The sequence below is a fragment of the Salvia hispanica genome, chromosome 2, assembly GCF_029641045.1.
Source record: "Salvia hispanica isolate PSC_SH4W2 chromosome 2, Shi_PSC_v1, whole genome shotgun sequence".
NCBI lineage: Eukaryota > Viridiplantae > Streptophyta > Magnoliopsida > Lamiales > Lamiaceae > Salvia > Salvia hispanica.
The window spans coordinates 3,918,381-3,937,576 of NC_142693.1; the positions used below are offsets into that span (position 1 = coordinate 3,918,381).

At 37.7% G+C, this 19,196-nt stretch overlaps 2 protein-coding genes across 2 annotated transcripts; both read left to right on the plus strand.

Moving 5' to 3' along the window:
• The first annotated feature begins 2,556 nt into the window (after positions 1-2,556).
• LOC125201285 (ABC transporter G family member 1-like) lies at positions 2,557-4,975 on the plus strand. Its single transcript, XM_048099334.2, has one exon. It carries the CDS (start codon positions 2,576-2,578, stop codon positions 4,730-4,732), a length of 2,157 nt encoding a protein of 718 aa, XP_047955291.1. The 5' UTR covers positions 2,557-2,575; the 3' UTR covers positions 4,733-4,975.
• A 1,447-nt stretch (positions 4,976-6,422) lies between these two features.
• Positions 6,423-13,584, plus strand: LOC125201286 (beta-hexosaminidase 1-like). Its single transcript, XM_048099335.2, has 15 exons — positions 6,423-6,809; positions 6,889-6,972; positions 7,573-7,608; positions 7,866-7,977; positions 8,071-8,141; positions 8,231-8,361; positions 9,021-9,037; positions 9,407-9,455; positions 10,237-10,337; positions 11,045-11,104; positions 11,516-11,549; positions 11,936-12,034; positions 12,255-12,314; positions 12,401-12,651; positions 13,288-13,584. Exons 1-15 carry the CDS (start codon positions 6,468-6,470, stop codon positions 13,452-13,454), a joined length of 1,614 nt encoding a protein of 537 aa, XP_047955292.1. The 5' UTR covers positions 6,423-6,467; the 3' UTR covers positions 13,455-13,584.
• The last annotated feature ends 5,612 nt before the right edge of the window (positions 13,585-19,196 follow it).

Consider the following 19,196-nt stretch of genomic DNA (forward strand, 5'->3'; position numbering starts at 1 on the left):
AAATCATAAAGAGCGCGCCGCACAGAATTTGAATTTGATACCTTAGCCTCATGCATTATTAAGCTCTCTGATCAACTCACACACACTCAATTTCCCTTTTAATTGTATGCTAGTATGATATCTCATCCGAACCAATTTTTAAAGTGGTTCGATCGACTAACTTTGTTGGTTTACATATCAGTCCGTTTTGTAAATATTGTTGTAGAGTAGTGTGTTTGTTTAGAATTCCAGTTAAATTTATAGTTAATTTTATATTCAGTTTTACTTAATTGAGAAAAATATTATCTAGTCTTTGTCGAAGAAACATTAAAGTCAAGGATTTTATAGGACTCCATATGTTAGAAACTTCTTTTGTAAGCTTTATGGCCCGTTGGGCTAACCCAATAATCAAATGGAATTTTTTATTTGAACAAGAAATTTAAGTTTGTTTTTTCTTTATAATGTAAATTTGGATCAATTGAACCCAAGAGGCTCAAACTTTATTTCGGCCCAACAAATCTATTGGGTTGAGACTTGAGATTATCTGTCCGCAATGCAATATTTTTGAATAATCAACCAAAACAATCATTTTTTTTCAAAATATTCCAAAATTATGGTATATGATTTTAAAAAGCAACTGTTTTCTACATATGGTTATCATGATATATTATGTAATATGGAGTAATAAATTTTTATTCAACCAATATTATTAGTAAACTAATTAAATTATTATTGGGACTCATAAGTGGCGCTCAGGCTGTATGAAAATGGAAAATTTGCTGTGCAATGCAAAATCAATGAATCGATGTAGTACCACATATTTAGACAATCAAGATATTTATGTATTCAATTCTTCATACGATCGAGGATATTTAACTAACCAATATTATCTTGAAAGATCACAAACCCCTAACTAAAAAGGACGTTGTGGGGCCTTTTCCCAACTTGGAAAAAACCATGACTAATGGAGTACCACGTATTCCGTTTAGGAATTCTTAATTGACTAGACACGAATTTAAGAAACGTGAAGAAAAGTAGTTGGAAAAGAGAGTGAAATGTGCGTATCGCTTTTATATATTCCCTCCGTTTCACCAAAAGCAATTCATAAGTTCATATCCCTTGACTGGACACGAATTTAAGAAACGTGAAGAAAAGTAGTTGGAAAAGAGAGTGAAATGTGCGTATCGCTTTTATATATTCCCTCCGTTTCACCAAAAGCAATTCATAAGTTCATATCCCTTTTTGGGATATTCCTCTCCATTAGCTCTTTAAATATTACTACATCCGTCCCAAGTTACTTGATTCGTATTTTATTTTGGAATGTCCCAAAACATCTAGCTAGTCTTACTTTATCATTTCTCTTGCTTTATTATTTCTTCTTTCCCTTACTTTATTCTTTCTCATATTACAATTTTATCAAATCCCGTGTTGAAAAGAAACACATCAAATAATAAGGGCGAAGAAAGTATTATCTTAAATCTCGAACGCTTCACTTATAAAGGGATGATGCAATATTAATTTTATAATAAAATTTGAGTATAATGAGTTAGTGTAATATTGCAGGGTATACTTCCTTTTATATTAAAAGTAAAAAGAAACTCTTATATTATGAATCAAACTAAAATGATAAAAGTATTTTTATTATGGGACAAAGAGAGTGTATATACTCACTCCGTCCCACATAATTTTACACACTTTGACCCGGCACGGGTTTTAAGAAATGTAATGAAAAGTGAGTTGAAATAGTTGATGGGATGTGGGTCCTACTTTTAAAGTATTAGTTTTATAATAAAATGTGAGTAGGAATGAGTTAGTGAAATATGAGGTCCACTACCAAAAATGGTAAAAATGAAATGGGTAAAATTATGTGGGACGGCCCAAAATGGAATACTGGGTAAAATTATATGGGACGGAGAGAGTATTATATATTCATGCATGATGTATGCATGATCACATATGTGGCTATATATGATGATACAACAATACATATTCTATACATGCTATGTTTTGCCCCTAGATGAGCAAGGTTGAATACATATAGACATAGTACCCCTTGATGAGCAAGGTTGAATACATAGTAATTTTAAGACTAAAGAATTCAAGTACTATATCCATACACTATTAAATAAAACGTCGTTTGTCCCAATTGGGTAAGCCAAACAGTAGATTACCATCCCTACCTAAATTAATCACGCCTCATCAAATCAGAAACATCCACATGTCTTGACCAAATATAGCCATACTTGTAGATAAAAGATTAGGAGATGTTGGTCACCTCTCAAATCTATCCATCTCCACAAATTCAATCCCACACCCCTCTACACTTCACACCCTTCATGCAAAATAACGGCACCAATTAAATTATCTATATCATTATAATTAATTAATCATCACTTTCAACTTTCAAGATTCAAGAAAGTGTGCTATCCAATTTAATTTCATTTCTCATACCAATGCAGAAGGTTCTTTGACTTTGTTAATTGCTCACAACTCCTACAACACTCCACCTAATTGCCATCAGCTTCTTCACACATATATATAATTCTTCTCCTCTTTGTGTTTACTCATAATTAAGCAAATAATTTCAAAATCAGCAATGTCGAGAATAGTCGCTGATAACATCCCTCTGAGTGAGGTGGCCCGCGTGGAGTCCTCGCCCACGCTCGGCCACCTCCTCCAGTGCGTCGGCGACCTCCGCAAGGAGGTCGCCGGCGACGAGACGCCCGCGCACCAGGCGCTCGAGATCAGCGGGGGCGATGGCCCCCGCTCGATCCCGTTCGTGCTCTCTTTCACCAACATCACGTATAGTGTCAAGGTCCGCCGCAAGCTCGCCCTCCCGAATTTGCTCCGGCGCCGCCAGGCGACGGACCCCGAGTTGGGTTTCTCGTCGACAAAGACGATACTCAACAACGTCTCCGGGGAGGCGCGTGACGGAGAGATCATGGCGGTGATGGGCGCGTCGGGGTCCGGGAAGTCGACGCTGATCGATGCGCTGGCGAATCGCATGGCGAAGGGGAGCGTGAAGGGGTCGATTACCCTCAACGGTGAGCAGCTGGAGTCGAGGATGTTGAAAGTGATCTCTGCTTACGTCATGCAAGATGATCTCCTCTTTCCAATGCTCACCGTTGAGGAAACCCTAATGTTCGCGGCAGAGTTTCGTCTGCCGCGAACATTGTCAAAGTCAAAGAAGAAGCTCCGCGTGCAAGCCCTAATTGACCAGTTAGGACTTCGCAACGCGGCGAACACCGTCATCGGCGATGAAGGCCACCGCGGCGTCTCGGGTGGGGAGAGGCGGCGCGTGTCGATCGGGACGGACATAATCCACGACCCGATTTTACTGTTCCTCGACGAGCCCACGTCCGGTTTGGACTCGACGAGCGCGTACATGGTGGTGCAGGTTTTGCAGAGGATCGCGAAAAGCGGGAGCATCGTGATCATGTCGATCCACCAGCCGAGCTACCGGATTCTCGGGTTGCTCGACCGGATGATTTTCCTGTCCCGGGGGCAAACGGTTTACAGCGGTTCACCGGCGAACCTCCCGGTTTTTTTCTCAGACTTCAAGCACCCCATCCCGGAGGACGAGAATCGCACCGAGTTCGCCCTCGACATCATCCGCGAGCTCGAGGGCTCACCCGGTGGGACTAAAGCCCTCGTCGAGTTCAACAAAACATGGCACGCGCTAAAACGCGGAAACGACGCCGTCTCGGTAAACAAAACAAATTTATCCCTGAAAGAAGCGATAAGCGCGAGTATCTCAAAAGGGAAGCTAGTGTCCGGGGCAGCGGCCTCTGGGGCCGCTGCCCCGGCCCTGGTCCCAACATTCGCAAACCCCATGTGGATTGAAATGGCCGTTCTTTCAAAGCGGTCCATAACCAACTCCAGACGGATGCCAGAGCTGTTCAGCGTCCGTCTGGGGGCAGTCATGGTGACAGGATTCATCCTGGCCACCGTGTTCTGGCGCCTGGACACCTCCCCAAAGGGGGTGCAGGAGCGCGTGGGGTTCTTCGCCTTCGCCATGTCAACAATGTTCTACACGTGCGCGGACGCGCTCCCAGTCTTCCTCCAGGAGAGGTACATCTTCATGCGGGAGACCGCGTACAACGCCTACAGAAGGTCGTCGTACGTGATCTCCCACGCGGCAGTCTCCCTGCCGTCGCTAATGTTCCTCTCCCTAGCCTTCGCCGCCACGACCTTCTGGGCGGTGGGGCTAGACGGGAGCTTCATGTTCTATTTAATAATAATATTCGCATCCTTCTGGTCCGGGAGCTCGTTCGTGACGTTCCTCTCCGGGGTCGTGCCACACGTGATGCTCGGGTACACGATCGTGGTGGCGATCCTGGCGTACTTCCTCCTCTTCAGCGGGTTCTTCATCACGCGGGACCGGATCCCGGGATACTGGATCTGGTTCCACTACCTCTCGCTGGTGAAGTACCCGTACGAGGCGGTGCTGCAGAACGAGTTCGATGATCCGGTGAAGTGCTTCGTGCGGGGGGTGCAGATATTCGACAACACGCCGCTGGCGGCGGTGCCGGAGGAACTGAAGGGGAAGCTGCTGGAGAGCCTGAGCAGCTCGCTGGGGATTAAGATCACGAGGAACACGTGCGTGACGACGGGGGTGGATATACTGCTGCAGCAGGGGGTGACGGATCTGACGAGGATGGGGTGTTTGTGGGTCACTATCGCGTGGGGATTCTTCTTTAGGATTTTGTTCTACTTGTCGCTGTTGGTTGGGAGCAAGAATAAGAGGGCTTGAGTTCTGGATTTGGTTGCCTAATTTTCTCAACTGTATTGTTGTTGTGTATAAAGTACTGATGCAATGTTATTTTTATGGTTTGTTTGTTTAGTATCTTATGCTATTTTTTTGTTACAATTTTTTTATTGGTTTTAAGTTTTTGTTATTTATTCTTTAGAGACTGTGGGATGTGGGAATTATAGGAGTATGTATTTATATTTATACGGATGGCTTGCAGTTATAAGTTGATTTTCATTGTCTTGAGTTGCAAATTATTCAGCCCATCCGCATATACCTATCCCACATCAAATCAGCTTAATTTTAATAAATACTCTCTTTTTTCACCAATTAAAAAGTAATTTTGACTCGGCACGAGTTTTAAAAATATTAGCAATTAAACTCAATGGGCCACTCCTCCTATCACTAATTGGTTTTAGGATGAAACCCACAGATTTCTAACATGGTATCAAAGCGGGTCACTGATTATAGGCGAAAATTAACTGACCCAGCAGTATATTTGGGTTGAAACCGAAAAATGACTGACCCAACGGTATATCTAGGTTAAAATTTGGGTCAGTGGTCCAACTGCCCTGGAAAAATATTGGGCCAATCGTTCAATAAGACAAAAGTCCATCCCTTCCAAGATTCACCTTTGAAGGGTTTGAGGGAAAATGTTGGAATTGAAACTAAAAAAATAACATAACACTGTCCCACATCGGTGTCAAGAGAAAACTGAAACTAGTATATAAATTCCATGGGCCACTCCTCCTATCCACCACGTGAGGTTTTATATAATACTCCCTCAAACTTAAGAAAATTGAGTCATTTTTTTTTCACCTGTTTTAAAAAAATTGTACTCCATAAATAATCTAGTAAACGAGACTCCTATTCACAAATAGATCGAAATAGAAAAACGAGACTTCTATTCATGAACATAGTAAAAGAGATGAATAACGACAAATAGATGAAGAATGAAATATAAGATACCCCCTACTATATTTGCGAATCATAATGGAGAGAGTATTGATATTTATAACTCTTAAACTATAATTCCTCTGTACATTATTATAGTACGCTCTCAATTTTTTATTTTAGTCTATATTGTTTTAATTGTCTTATTTAACTTTTACTATCATACATTCCTTTCACATATTTTATTTTATTATAAAACTAATATATTTAAAAAAAAAATAAGACTCACAAACTAATTTAATTTATTTTTATTTATATTTTTAAAAATTCATGTCAGATTATAATGGGACATGTATTAAAGGATGGATAAGATGACTAACTTGTATTCCCTCCGTTTCACAAAAGATGTCACACTTTTCTTTTTAATTTATTCCACAAAAGATGCCACATTTCTCTTTTTGGAAAAAATTCTCTCTCAAATGAATGTAAAAATTATATTTTTTCTCTCCATTAACATACAAAATAAAGCCTCCTAAAATCTTGTGTTGTTCCACAAGTGGTTAATCTTTTATGGGACGGAGGAAGTAATTAAATAACTTAATTCTCCACATAATATGATTGCCCCGAACTTGAGCGGACTGAGTATGATTGACATTTCTATCATTGTTTAGCATTCAGTCATTTTCATTTTGTTTTAATAATATTTACTAATCTTATTTTAATTTTGTAACATACTGTTTTAAATTAGAACCCGAATATAATAAACATGTTTTTAGCGCGAGCATAACAGAGAGCAACAGACAAAAATCATTTCACTTCAATCCAATTTCTCTCTCTGAAAAAAATGAACTCTCTACTCGCAGCTTTTCTCCTCCTCTCGCAGCTGCTGCTCACTACTTCCCGGAATCTAGGCCTCCACCACCTCAATTACCACGGCGCCGATGACTCTCCGACTTACATATGGCCGTTGCCGTCGCAGTACACCTCCGGCAACCAAACTCTCACCGTTAACCCCAATCTGACGCTATTTACCAGCGGAAACGGCGGTGGCTCTCGAATCGTTTCCGAAGCATTTGATAGGTACAAGAGAATCATATTTGAGCACGCTAGTTTGAAGTTGCCGAGCTCTGGAATCGACTATGATCTCAATAAACTGACTATACTTGTCCATTCAGATGATGAGGAGGTAGTTTTGAATCTCTGAACTGCGCTGTTTGCTTTAATTCGTGTAATTTTTGTTTAATTTTTGGTTTGGTGTGTTGTAGCTTCAACTCGGAGTGGATGAGAGCTACAATTTGCTGGTGGCCGCCAGAGATGCGCATTCGGTGATCGGTGAAGTCACAATTGAGGTGCACTCAATACTATCGTTGATTTTGTTACTTCATTGAATTTCTATGTTCGAAATTGAAATCGTAAATTTCTTCTGAAGCTACATTCCTGTATTTCCTATTTTGACCAGTTATTTTCGCACTTTCCTATTGATTAGAAAATCACGTAAATTAGGTGAAGTCTATGTGATCATTGTGTAATGAGACTGATTTGTATGAATTAAATAAGTTTCCAAACTCAAAGGGTTAAGATGATGGCAGAATGTCAATCCTTCCTAGTAGTTGACTTAGGAAGATGATGTAGCAGCTCGTCAGATGTGTAGTGTTTGTTTTACCAAGCTTAGTGTCTCACCCAATAAGGTATAGTCTACCAGCCAGACAGCCACTTGGGACTTCTTTTGTTATTTTGACCCCTTCCATCTCTTTCAATATCTTCATACTTATTTCCGTGTAAAACCAACAGCAAAAGCGAGAGAACTTAGGAACATGACTTCGTATTGCCGATTTTGGCTGATGTACAGACAGTAAATGCCATTTTTCTATATTCTGCTGTATATCCTGCTGTGCCATTTTTCTATATTCTAATATGATCTTCCTAAACTTTGTTATTACTTACTGCAGGCAAATTCTGTTTATGGAGCGCTGCATGGTCTAGAGGTACATTTGAGTAGTAGGTTCATGATTGTTTAAGAGAACTTGTTCAGGAAAGTTGTGTGATTCTATTTTTTATACTCAGTGTCAAAGATATGTGTCTACACGTGGTTGGCCTCTGATGCACAAGTCAATATAAGAAAGCAAAGTGAAATATGGACTCGTGAAAAATAACATTAATGTTTATTGAGATTCTCAGATAATACTAAAAATTAGTTACAAGGTTAACCTTCTAATCACCCTTGTTTATGCTTTTTGTCCAGACATTAAGCCAGCTATGTTCTTTTGATTATGGAACCAAAACTGTAAAACTGTACAATGCTCCATGGTACATCCAAGATAAGCCAAGATTTGAATACCGTGGTCTTCTGCTTGGTAAGTGGGGCCATATTTGACTTACATTCTTCTTTTATTATGCTTATGTGCAAGGTTGCTTCAAGTTGAATATCATGTCTACATGTTTTGCAGATACTTCTAGGCATTATTTGCCAATTGAGATAATGAAGCAAGTTATAGAGTCTATGTCATATGCTAAACTTGTAAGATATGTGAATCAAATATTACTTCTCCTTCTCTAGTCATTTGTTTCCATTTTATATTTAAGAATTTTGATGATTGCATTCAGTAGAATGTCCTCCACTGGCACATCATAGATGAACAGTCATTTCCTCTTGAAGTCCCAAGTTTCCCGAAATTGTGGAAGGGAGCATATACAAAATGGGAGCGATATACCATAGACGATGCTTCTGAAATTGTCGAGTAAGCTTCTAGTTCTGTCACTCGTCAACTGAATGAGTCTTAAGTCTTACCAGAAGTGAGAAAGGAATTTTAGTGGTCCTATTATTTTTAGTAGATCAGAATGTGGCATTAAGCAGTTAAATTTTACTTTCGCAAACCTTGTGTTATTTTCTTTGTAAAATTCTAGTCACTCTAATTATACATATTCCTAATTTTCATCTTGATTCAACTTTGAGAATTGAGAGTCTACCTCCTATAGTATTGCTAGAAGATTTCAAATAATTTTTCTATACCTGTAGGCTGTAGTGTTGAGAAAGTCGTGCATTGATCTGAATTATGCATTAGTCCTTGCATCTAGTTACTAGCATAGATCTTCCTATATCCGCACTCTAGAAAAAGTAATTAAGATTTTGTAGGTTTATCTTTCCATTACCAGTGTCAGAAAATATAGGCTCTTTGTATATGGATAATCCTCGGAATCTGATTTTATGCAGGAGGATGTTAATCCACTGATTTCCTTCTATTGATCCAAATAACGATTCAAGAATTTTAATTTTATTTATTTTAACTGAATGCACATCTTCCATCTTGGTTTCTTTTACTTCTGTTTTTTTTTGCCTCATGAGAAACTAATGATTTGTTCCATGTGCAACATATACTCCTTGTGGCCTACATTGAAGTTTTGCAAAAAAGAGAGGTACGTTGTGTCATATAATCAAGAACATATTATGTATCTTTTCTTTAATGCCCAATTTGATCTGCTCAAGTATTTAATCGTTAAATACATTCACTTCAAGTCCTTTTATATTAAATCCTCTGAAGCTTTCTCCTTGTCATCCTATGAATACGAATGTTCCGAATTCTGGAATCACCAAAATACTTACTGCAAAAAAATTACTGGGCTATGAGAGAATGATAGTAGATCCTTTTATTTATGATGTTGGTATTGAAATTAGGATTGCTTGACCATGCTAAAATCATTTGTCAAATTCTGAACCCGAGTCCAAATGTGTCCTCTCTGTTTCCTTGCACATTATCTCAATATTTCTTGTGTTTCCATTCTCAGGTATTAACATCATGGCAGAAGTTGATGTTCCTGGACATGCAGAATCATGGTAAAACTTAAGAGATTAAGTTATTCTTTCACTTAAGTTACTGATCTTTGTCTAAGCTAAACTATTTTCTATTGCTTATTCTACTCTTTATTAGTAAGTTTTATGTCCTTGAGATCACACAGTGATTTTGCAGATAACATGCAGTGCCTTTACTTCTTAATAGCAGCACTTGTCATCTAACTGTTGCAAGTTGTTTCATATAATCATAATTCTTATGAGGAAGTTATGGTGGATAACTTCTAACAAATAGTTTCCATGGTTTTCTATACTGTTATATATTAGAATCACTGTCACTTAGGCCTATATTTGGGTAATTAGTTCCCTGTATGGGTGCAGTGTTCCATGCACATCTCTACCAAGGCCAAGGAAAATGCAGGAGATATTTTGTTGGAACATTTGCAAATCCTGCAAATCTTTAATGAGCTTTGTGTACATGGAATATGTGTCTTAACATTACTAGTTTCCGCTGAAGTTAGATATGAACTGGTCTTCTTTTATTATATTAGAAATTAGAAATCTTGGTGAAAGAGTAAAGTGGTGCTACATGCCAACTTGTACTTTTTTGATAGTTTCTTGCTGCATTCTAGGCATTAACTGCGAGTAAATTATTTTGAGGATTGGGCTATTTTTCCTTTAATGCATTAGATTATAGGAACATTGACTAAGAAGTCCGACCATTATATATATGCATATTCAAGAAAGTGATATACTCACTGTTATCTGCTAAATGCATCAACTGCTTCTGAATTTTCATGTTCAGATGAGCGTTTTCTATATGCAGGGGAACAGGATACCCTGATCTTTGGCCATCCTCTTCGTGCAGAGAGCCTCTGGATGTTTCCAAAAACTTTACTTTTGATTTGATCTCTGGCATACTCTCAGGTTACAATATGTTCTCTTGAATGAATTATGTGATATTATGCTGCCCGTTCACATTCTTGATGTGCAACAATCTATACTCTGCATATCCTGCCAGTAGACTGCTGCATTTATTTGCAAACTGAATCTCACTGGTTTGTCTAATCCATTTGGAACTTTGCAAACTTCACTCTTTACCGTAGGAGGTTCTTGCTTAAGTAACTTTGCTGGACTATTTTTGCAAAGCAGAGTAAAAATAGTAAAGTAGTTCCTATTGCAGTCCATTGTGAATGAGTCTTCCTCATGGGGTCTGGGGTGTGGCAATTATGTATTATCTTACTGCGCAAGTTAGTAAATGCTAAAGTATCATATTTGACCCTTTGCAACTTAGTTTACTAATTAATCCCATTTTTAATCATTTTTCTTATCTGAAAAAACATGACACATCACCTCTAATTTCCTATATGTACACATTGGTGGACATAAATTGAAAGTAACTCATCTGTTGCTAGGCTAGTTTCAGATATTACTAGCTTTTCCAGCTTCTAGATGTTTAAATTATTTGATGAATGCTGCTATTCATGCTGTGCTTGCATCATCAAAGGATATAAGAATAGACATATTGCTGAGAAAACATTTCAAAGGATATAAGAATAGACATATTGCTGAGAAAACATTCTTGTAGTGTGACTAGTCTCTGCCATGGAATAAGTTTTGGTTTGTACTTGCAGATATGAAAAAGATATTTCCTTTTGGACTTTTCCATTTAGGCGGTGATGAGGTTAATACAGGTAACACTTATCTTCTTGCTTTTTGATCTGTTTCATAGATTGCAAATAGTTTATCTTTAACCATAAAGTGAGATAAGATAAAAACGTGTTTCCGCACCAAGAGGCAACACCGTAACTGCTTAAGTGGCGGATTGGTAAAAGATCTCTCCTGGAGACGTAATCATTTGTCAAGAAACTATTGATAGAATAAGATTACTTCTGGGAAAGAAAAGGTATGGTTAGGATTCCCTCAGATCTAGCATTATGATTGCTGGATGAAGGAACTTAATCACAAGTTTCTGCAGGCTGGGGGACTAATTAACGTTTTATATGGTAGTTTAACTGTGTGCTCTGTCTGTGGATGTATTATTTTTACTGCTTCTGCCCATTTATTTGATTTCATTCTCATTCCGCCTCTTCAAAATTATGCAGATTGTTGGACCTCAACCCCCCACGTGCAGCAATGGTAAGTTCCCAGCTCTTGTCTATAATCTTCTGGATGGATTCCTAGCTGCATTATGGCAAAGTGTCATGTATAAGGTCCTTAGAAATATGTATAAGTAGTCGTCATTCTTGTCATCGACATAACATCAATAGCTTTATGTCTTCTTCCATATGATAGAGTGATAACTCACAAAATTCATATTATGGGTCTTGGAAATTGTTGTCTCCATAAACTTGAATAGGAAAATCTATCATCTAGCTGGTCCTGCTTTTTGTTTCTCTGTAAAAACCATGAATTATTTTCTGTTGTTTGGAACTTGCGTGGTGTTTTTCTATTGTTCTCGATACAATTATTTGTTAGACTTTCTACCTATTGCGTTGATTACGGTTACAACATCATTTATGCAGGCTTCAAGATCATAATATGACTGCTAAAGATGCATATAAATATTTTGTTCTCCGAGCTCAGGAAATAGCTATATCTCTAAATTGGACTCCAGTTAATTGGTAAGCTCTTAGTCTTCTCAAAAACATTTCGGGATTCTATTTTCTTTTTCAACTATAGACAAGTAGCTGGATATCCTTTTTTCACCATGATTTGTCATTCTAACAGATACCAACTGTTGAATATTGAACTTTAGTCAGTCAGGAGTGTGCTTCTTCGACTTTTAAGAAGTTTTATGATAATGGCACAGTTTTCGTGTATGATATATAGTCTCCTTCTCAGGGAAGAAACCTTCAACAGCTTTCCTACAAGTCTCAACCCCAAGACCGTGGTGCATAACTGGTGGGTATCTAGTTTGTAGCTTTAAAACGTTAGATATTAAGTCGTTAACTTCTCTGGCCTAACATACTTTCATGATGAAAATACAGGCTAGGAGCTGGTGTTTGTCCAAAGGCTGTGGCGAAAGGTTTTAGATGCATTTACAGTAACCAAGGTTTCTGGTACCTCGACCACTTAGATGTCCCTTGGGAATTAGTCTATTATGCTGAGCCGCTAGAATCTATCACCGATGCTTCGCAACAAAAACTTGTGCTTGGGGGAGAAGTTTGCATGTGGGGTGAAACAGCTGATGCATCAGATGTACAACAGACAATATGGCCCCGAGCAGCTGCAGCAGCAGGTATGTTTCTAAAAGCACGAGATTTAAGAGTGTGTCCAAGTTGAAGATTTAGTTAAAAGTGTTTCTCGTTCAACAAGATCCAATTAAAACTCACTAGACTTGCCTTATTGATGTCGACGTCTTCCTCCGTGACTCTGTCCAAGTTGATAGAGAGTTAGAGACATTTCTTTTAGGCACGAGATTTAAGAGTGTGTGTTTAATGGGTTTAAGTGGAAAATGAAGTATTAGAGAATAAAGTAAGAGAAATTAAAAAGGTTGAGTTTTGCCAAAAAGAGGAAATGACTCGTTTAACTTGGAACATCCCCATAAGGAATGTGAATCGATTAACTTGGGACAAAAGGAGTATATCAGAATTCAAAATCACCAGCGTTCTTTCTCTGGTAGTTGGTCATTGAGTCTTACATGCTATTCACGTTTCGTCGTCTACGGGCTACTATGTTATCTGCCACTGTTTTTTGAACCTTGATGATGATCCCAATGGATTATTTACAATAATTTAAATTTTCAAACCTTACGCTTTTTAAAGGCCTTGAACATGTGTGTCCAGTCATAGATAATGTGACATGATTCCGTTACGAAATAATGACATGTAATGGTGCCTCGCCGTTAATTTAAATTTGTTTCATGTTCCTGCAGAGCGGCTGTGGAGTGCGCAGGAGTCTGGATCTTCGCGTGCAACGGTGCTGGAAAGATTAGAGTATTTCCGCTGTCTGCTGACGAGGCGTGGTGTCCCAGCAGCCCCGGTTAGAAACTTCTATGCTCGTAGACCTCCAGTTGGCCCGGGTTCTTGCTACAGACAGTGAAGGGAAGCTGATTCTGTTGAGTCTGAGTAATTGAACCAGAACATAAGCCTTGCCATCTCTTGTTTCTCTGCTTTGTATTGTGATTGTGGATGTCTATATACCAATTGCTGCTCTCACTCTCTTCTTCTTCTTCTTTTTTTTTTTTTTTTTTTTTTTTTTTTAAATACGTGGATATGCAGGTTTTATTGTTCTACGTCTTTTTTTTTTGTTTGAAACGAAAAAAATACCTTGAAATTCCACATAGATTTACGTCTTTTTTAATGCGGATATGCAGGATTTTTAGAGGGGATATTGGTCTCTAAAACCATGAACTTTGTCCAAAATTTGGTATTTCCCATGAACTTTGAAATTGGTATATAATATCACGAACTTTGCATTTTGTTTGGTATTTCCCAAACTCACTCAAATAAGATATTTTCATCAAAATCTTATTTAACATAGGCAACCGTGATATGTTTTATAATATCTGAAACCACTTTTTAAGTTCATAACATGTAGCATAAAAAGTCACGTTGAAAACTACGTTGATTTAATTGTGTTAAGTATGATAAAAGCCTCGTAAGTTAGTCAAATATAGTAATAAGCATGCCGTGGAAAATACCAAACAAAATGCAAAGTTCGTGATATTATATACCAATTTCAAAGTTCATGGGAAATACCAAATTTTGGGCAAAGTTCATGGTTTTAGAGACCAATTTCCCTTTTTAGAGATACAAGATTCATATTTTATCATTAGTCTTAATTAAAATTTCAATAGATTTCACATATAAAAAGATACAAATAATCGGAAAGTTTATAAACGTAAAGTTTTAACGGCCTACTAATTTTTATACTACTACTACCAGCAAAAGACATAATTATTGACGCACCCCTATTAAGATATAGGATTCGGCTGCGTGAGTCTTACTTTCTTTAATAATGATTAGAAAATTTCCGAAGTCAGTTTTAAACTTTTAAATAATCCAATCTAATCTAGTTTAGAAACGACTTCATAATTCAATGAAAGTGAGTTTAATTTAATTTATTTACATCTCACTCTCACTAACTATAGATTAAGATAGAGTTTGAAACCGGCAATTTATTAAAGTTTTATACTTATAGCCTCGAGGATACGTGTCGTCAAATGTCAAATTTATTTATACCGCAGGCGAAACGTCAACATGCAACGACCAAAATTCTCCGACATGCAACAATGTCCATGTGAGAAAGACAACTTAGTGTTATTACTAAAATAAGGCAAAACTTAGTCAAACTATGAAGAGGAATCTTGATTTCATTAATGTCAAATTGAGGAAATTATACTCTCCTTTGACTAAGCGGTCGATTGAGTATTTTCAGTTTAGAAGTGTGTGGAATCTCAAAACAAACAACAATATTATGGATTGGCATATTATGTTGTAATTTAAATTCCTGTGACTTTATAGCTACCTCTATTTATACCATCCATTCAAGATTTTCTATTTCGATTTAGATTATTATAAGGGACGAAATCACGAAACTATGTCCATCGCATGTTTACCGACTTGTTTAAGCTTCAATTTCTAATTTTTTACTACTATATTGTCTTGATTTTCTTCTTCTTGGATTATATACAAGTCAACTCCTCCATTCAAAATAGTTGAATAATGTAGAAAGTCCCAACTTGGAGCCGCCCCTGTGTCATTAAATACAATTATCTCATTCAAATATAAATATGAATACATTTGTTAGATTGAATCATTTAAAATTCAAATCAAACCAAATCAGTAGTACTCTAGTAATTCGATAACTATGAAGAATGGCATTCTTTCCTGCTTCTCTTCGTATTCCTTCACTAACAATGGTACAAATCATGAAGAACGCTTTTTCTCTTTGCTTTTGACATTTCTTTTTATTTTTAGTTTAAAATTTCTTGTAATGAAAGTAATGACAATAATAGTTTTCAGGTTGCAGTGAGGTTTTGACAGAAACTCCTTCACCAATAAACACCAACTTGTAAGTTTGAGTTTTATTGGCCATTTTCTGATTCTTGAATTTTCATTTGTACCTTCATTGAATCGATGCATTTATAAATAAATAAATAAATAAATAAAATGTGTCCTTATAATTAATTTGGACAGGTTCCCCCATGATAATAGCTTGTGCTTCTATGGAGACTTCTCAAGTGATCATGCTCACTTTGATCTACAAAATACTGTGGATAGCATCCTTGTCACAGGTTTGATCACAACATTTCTTTTGAATCTATAGTTATAATAATGTTTTATTTGTCTAAATTAAACAATCTTATGGCTTCACATTTTTGAATTTATATAGAATCAACATCAACTTCTCAGATGAACTACATGCCTCTACAAGAACACACCTTTTACCAACCATGGAACTCCACTTTTCTTCAACATAGTGATAATAATGTAAGTACTGCTCCATACTTAATTTATTCGGTTTTTAGGAAATAATCACAAAAGTAATCACGAATATAACAAGAATTGTTTACCCAGTTCAATACTAACAAATAAAATTTGATGCACATAGTAAAAAAAAGAAAAGGACTAGTATTTGGTGGGGTAAAATGGTTGAGATTTCGGGCTTTTCATGAGCAATCCGTCCGTGGTTTTATAGGATTTTCGGCTCATTCAAGGTGCAAGAAAGCGACCGGCTGAGGGTGTCACTTCCAGTTTAACTAAAGAGACGGAGAGGGAGAAGAAAAGGCAAACGCGATTACAAGGAAAGTTGCCAAAAGTGCACAAAGAGAAGGTGCAATTTCTCTTTATGTCATAATGAAGAAATAGTAGTCATACATATGTGAGGATGGTGCATCGGAACACTGCTTAACTGATGTCGAATTCGCAGGAGCCTACGTCGAGGAGGAGAAGCCAGAAGTTAACAGACAAAATCACAACTCTTCAAAAGCTAGTTTCTCCTTATGGCAAGGTAGAAACTGAAAGAAACAGCTTACAATTGCAGCAATGAATAATGAAACTATATTTACTTCTATTTTGAAATTATACTTCTCTCTTTTGCAGACAGACACAGCTTCAGTGCTTCTAGAGGCTTCTGTTTCAATCCAAGCACTTCAAGACCAGATTAAGGTGTTTAACTTTTCTTACAACCTAATTGTTTTTTAACATTTTCTTTTCCTAGTATTTCACATGTTTGATATGCAATTTGCAGGAAATGTTTCACATTATATCAGGAGACCAAACGACGAAGCAGATAGGAGAACGGAGATCGGACCTTCAAAGCCGGGGATTGTGCTTAGTACCATCTGTTGTTCTTGAACAACTTGATAGGCAATTTGTCCCAACACCTTCTATAAATCTATTTGCAGAAAATCATTAATACAGTGAATTCAAAGGACTAGCTTATCTTGCAACAAAAAAAGAATGAGTTTACCACTGTTAAACATGGATCAAAAGACTGGGAAAGAGAGAACATATTGTAACTTTGTAACAACTGATAATTGTCTTCTGTATTGAATGTTTCAGAAAGAGGATTACATGTTTTTCTTATGGAACCAAGTATGTGTTTTTTTTATACTAATACACAAATTAGCACATAAGCTCTGATAGCTTATTTTAGGAAGTTTGCTTGACCTTATGTAAAGCACATGATTAGATTCATTCACCGTACTCTGGCTTCTAACATGTTTATCTTTTAAAACAATCCCTCAAGTTAAGTGATGGGATTACCGACGCTTAACTCATTTAGAACATTGCCAAAACGCTTGGAGTTTACCGACTTGGTCAAAATATATGTCAGTTGGTCTTTATTACGAATGTAACTTTCACTATACCTAGTTGAGAGGTCGATCTTGGTTCACAATACATCAACTGATAGTATCACATTGTATAAAACCATCTTTGCCACGAATGCGAATGTCTCTGCATAGTCCACTCCATGTATTTGAATGTACCTTTTGACTATTAATCGAACTTTATATCACTCGATAGATCCAATTGGTGTCTGCTTAATAGTGAAGATCTATTGACAACCAACAGCTCTGTAAAAAAGCAAAATTAAAACCCAACCTTAATTATAATAAAGATAAGTAGTAAAAAATTGGATACTGTAATTTCAGGTCTAAGTTCGGATAAAATTTGTGTAACTTGTTAATACATAATATTGCATCCGTTCATTACAGATGGCATGTGCGTTCTACTTTGTTATAAAGGGATTAGTTTTGTACTCCCACAGTTCATAATAATTCATCACTATTTGACCTGACACGAGTTTTAAGAAATGTAATTAAAAGTGAGTTGAAAAAGTTAGTGGCATGTGACAAATTTTAGGGATAGTCATTAAGAGGGATCGGATGGACAGAGAGAGTAATTATTTAATTTATTCATTATATATGCATGTGTGTATTCGTGCGAAAAACTTTTTGTTCAATAAATTTATGTGACCCAATTTTGTAAAAAAAAAAAAACTACTCTTTGTTGTTTGCAGAATTTGCTCTAGAGGTCGTGACTTATTTGATTGATTGATAGGCTGAACTGAAATCGACTGATAATACAGTCAAGTTATAATAATGGTTAATTTGAACTATGGAGTTGTGATGTGAAAATAATCTAGCTGAAAAATGTGGACAAATAAGTAATGATAAGAGCATCCACATGCGTGCTCTTAGCTAAGAGCATGGAAGTGGGTTCGGACCCACTTTTACTCCTTGTCCTTAGCTAAGAGCACGGATGTTGTGCTCTTAGCTAAGGACAAACTCAAGAGTCCCACCATTCTATTATTCAATTTAAATAAAAACATTTCCACAATATGAAATTGCATTAAAAATTTAAAATTACATAATTCAAATCCTAAAAAATAAAAATTACATAATTAAAATCTTAAAAAATAAAAATACATAATTAAAATCCTAGAAAATAAAAAATACATAATTAAAATCCTACAAATTAAAAATTACACACGTGGAAGACTAGTCCTCTATCCCCAATTGCCTCTTGAGACCCCGTATCATTTGCTCATGTGTTGCAAGTTGATCCAGAGTCATCTTAGACGTATCGTTCAAATAGAGTTGACCCAAGAGGGTCCACAACGTGTTGTTCGGGGATGGAGGAGGCACAAAGGGAGCGGGGGCCGGGGCGGGTGGAGTCGAGGTGCGGCGGCCGGTGGTCGTCGCCTTCTTCTTTCCTTGCGGCCGGCGGGAACTGCTCGGGCCAGCGTCGGGGCTACCCAAGTTAGTTCCGGCATGTTGGGTAACCACATCATCGGAGGCGCCGTCGGATAGGGCTACCCACCTCGACCTTTTGCCGGAGGAGGATGCTACTATGAGGCCCTTATACTTCTGATGTAGGCGCCCCTCCTGCCAACAATCGAGGTACTTGAACGCTTTGAACTCCATGTGTTGGTAGGTCACCAAGGCGGCAGTGATGATGTCGAGCTCGCTCGTGCCGCTCCCCGCCGACCGCTCTTCCTGGAGGTAACACCCCTGGAACTTACCGATTGCCTCGTTGCATCTGAACATGCAATTGCGCAACATACTATCATTGTGATAGATGGTTCCCCACGGCAGGGTTTCATTGTAAAGACGAGTGATGCGCCACCAACACGTTTCCCTGGTTTGGTTCGTGCCAACTTCAGGATCTTCGGAGACTACCAAGTAGGCTTTGAACATCGCTATCATCTCACCCGGAGTGTACGGGGTGCGGGTGCCATGAACAGGAGGAGTAGAAGTAGGAGTAAAGCTGCTGCTCCCTCCCAATTTGGGTTCGGGTGCCCACCCGAATCGGGAAACGTTTTGGTCGTGCA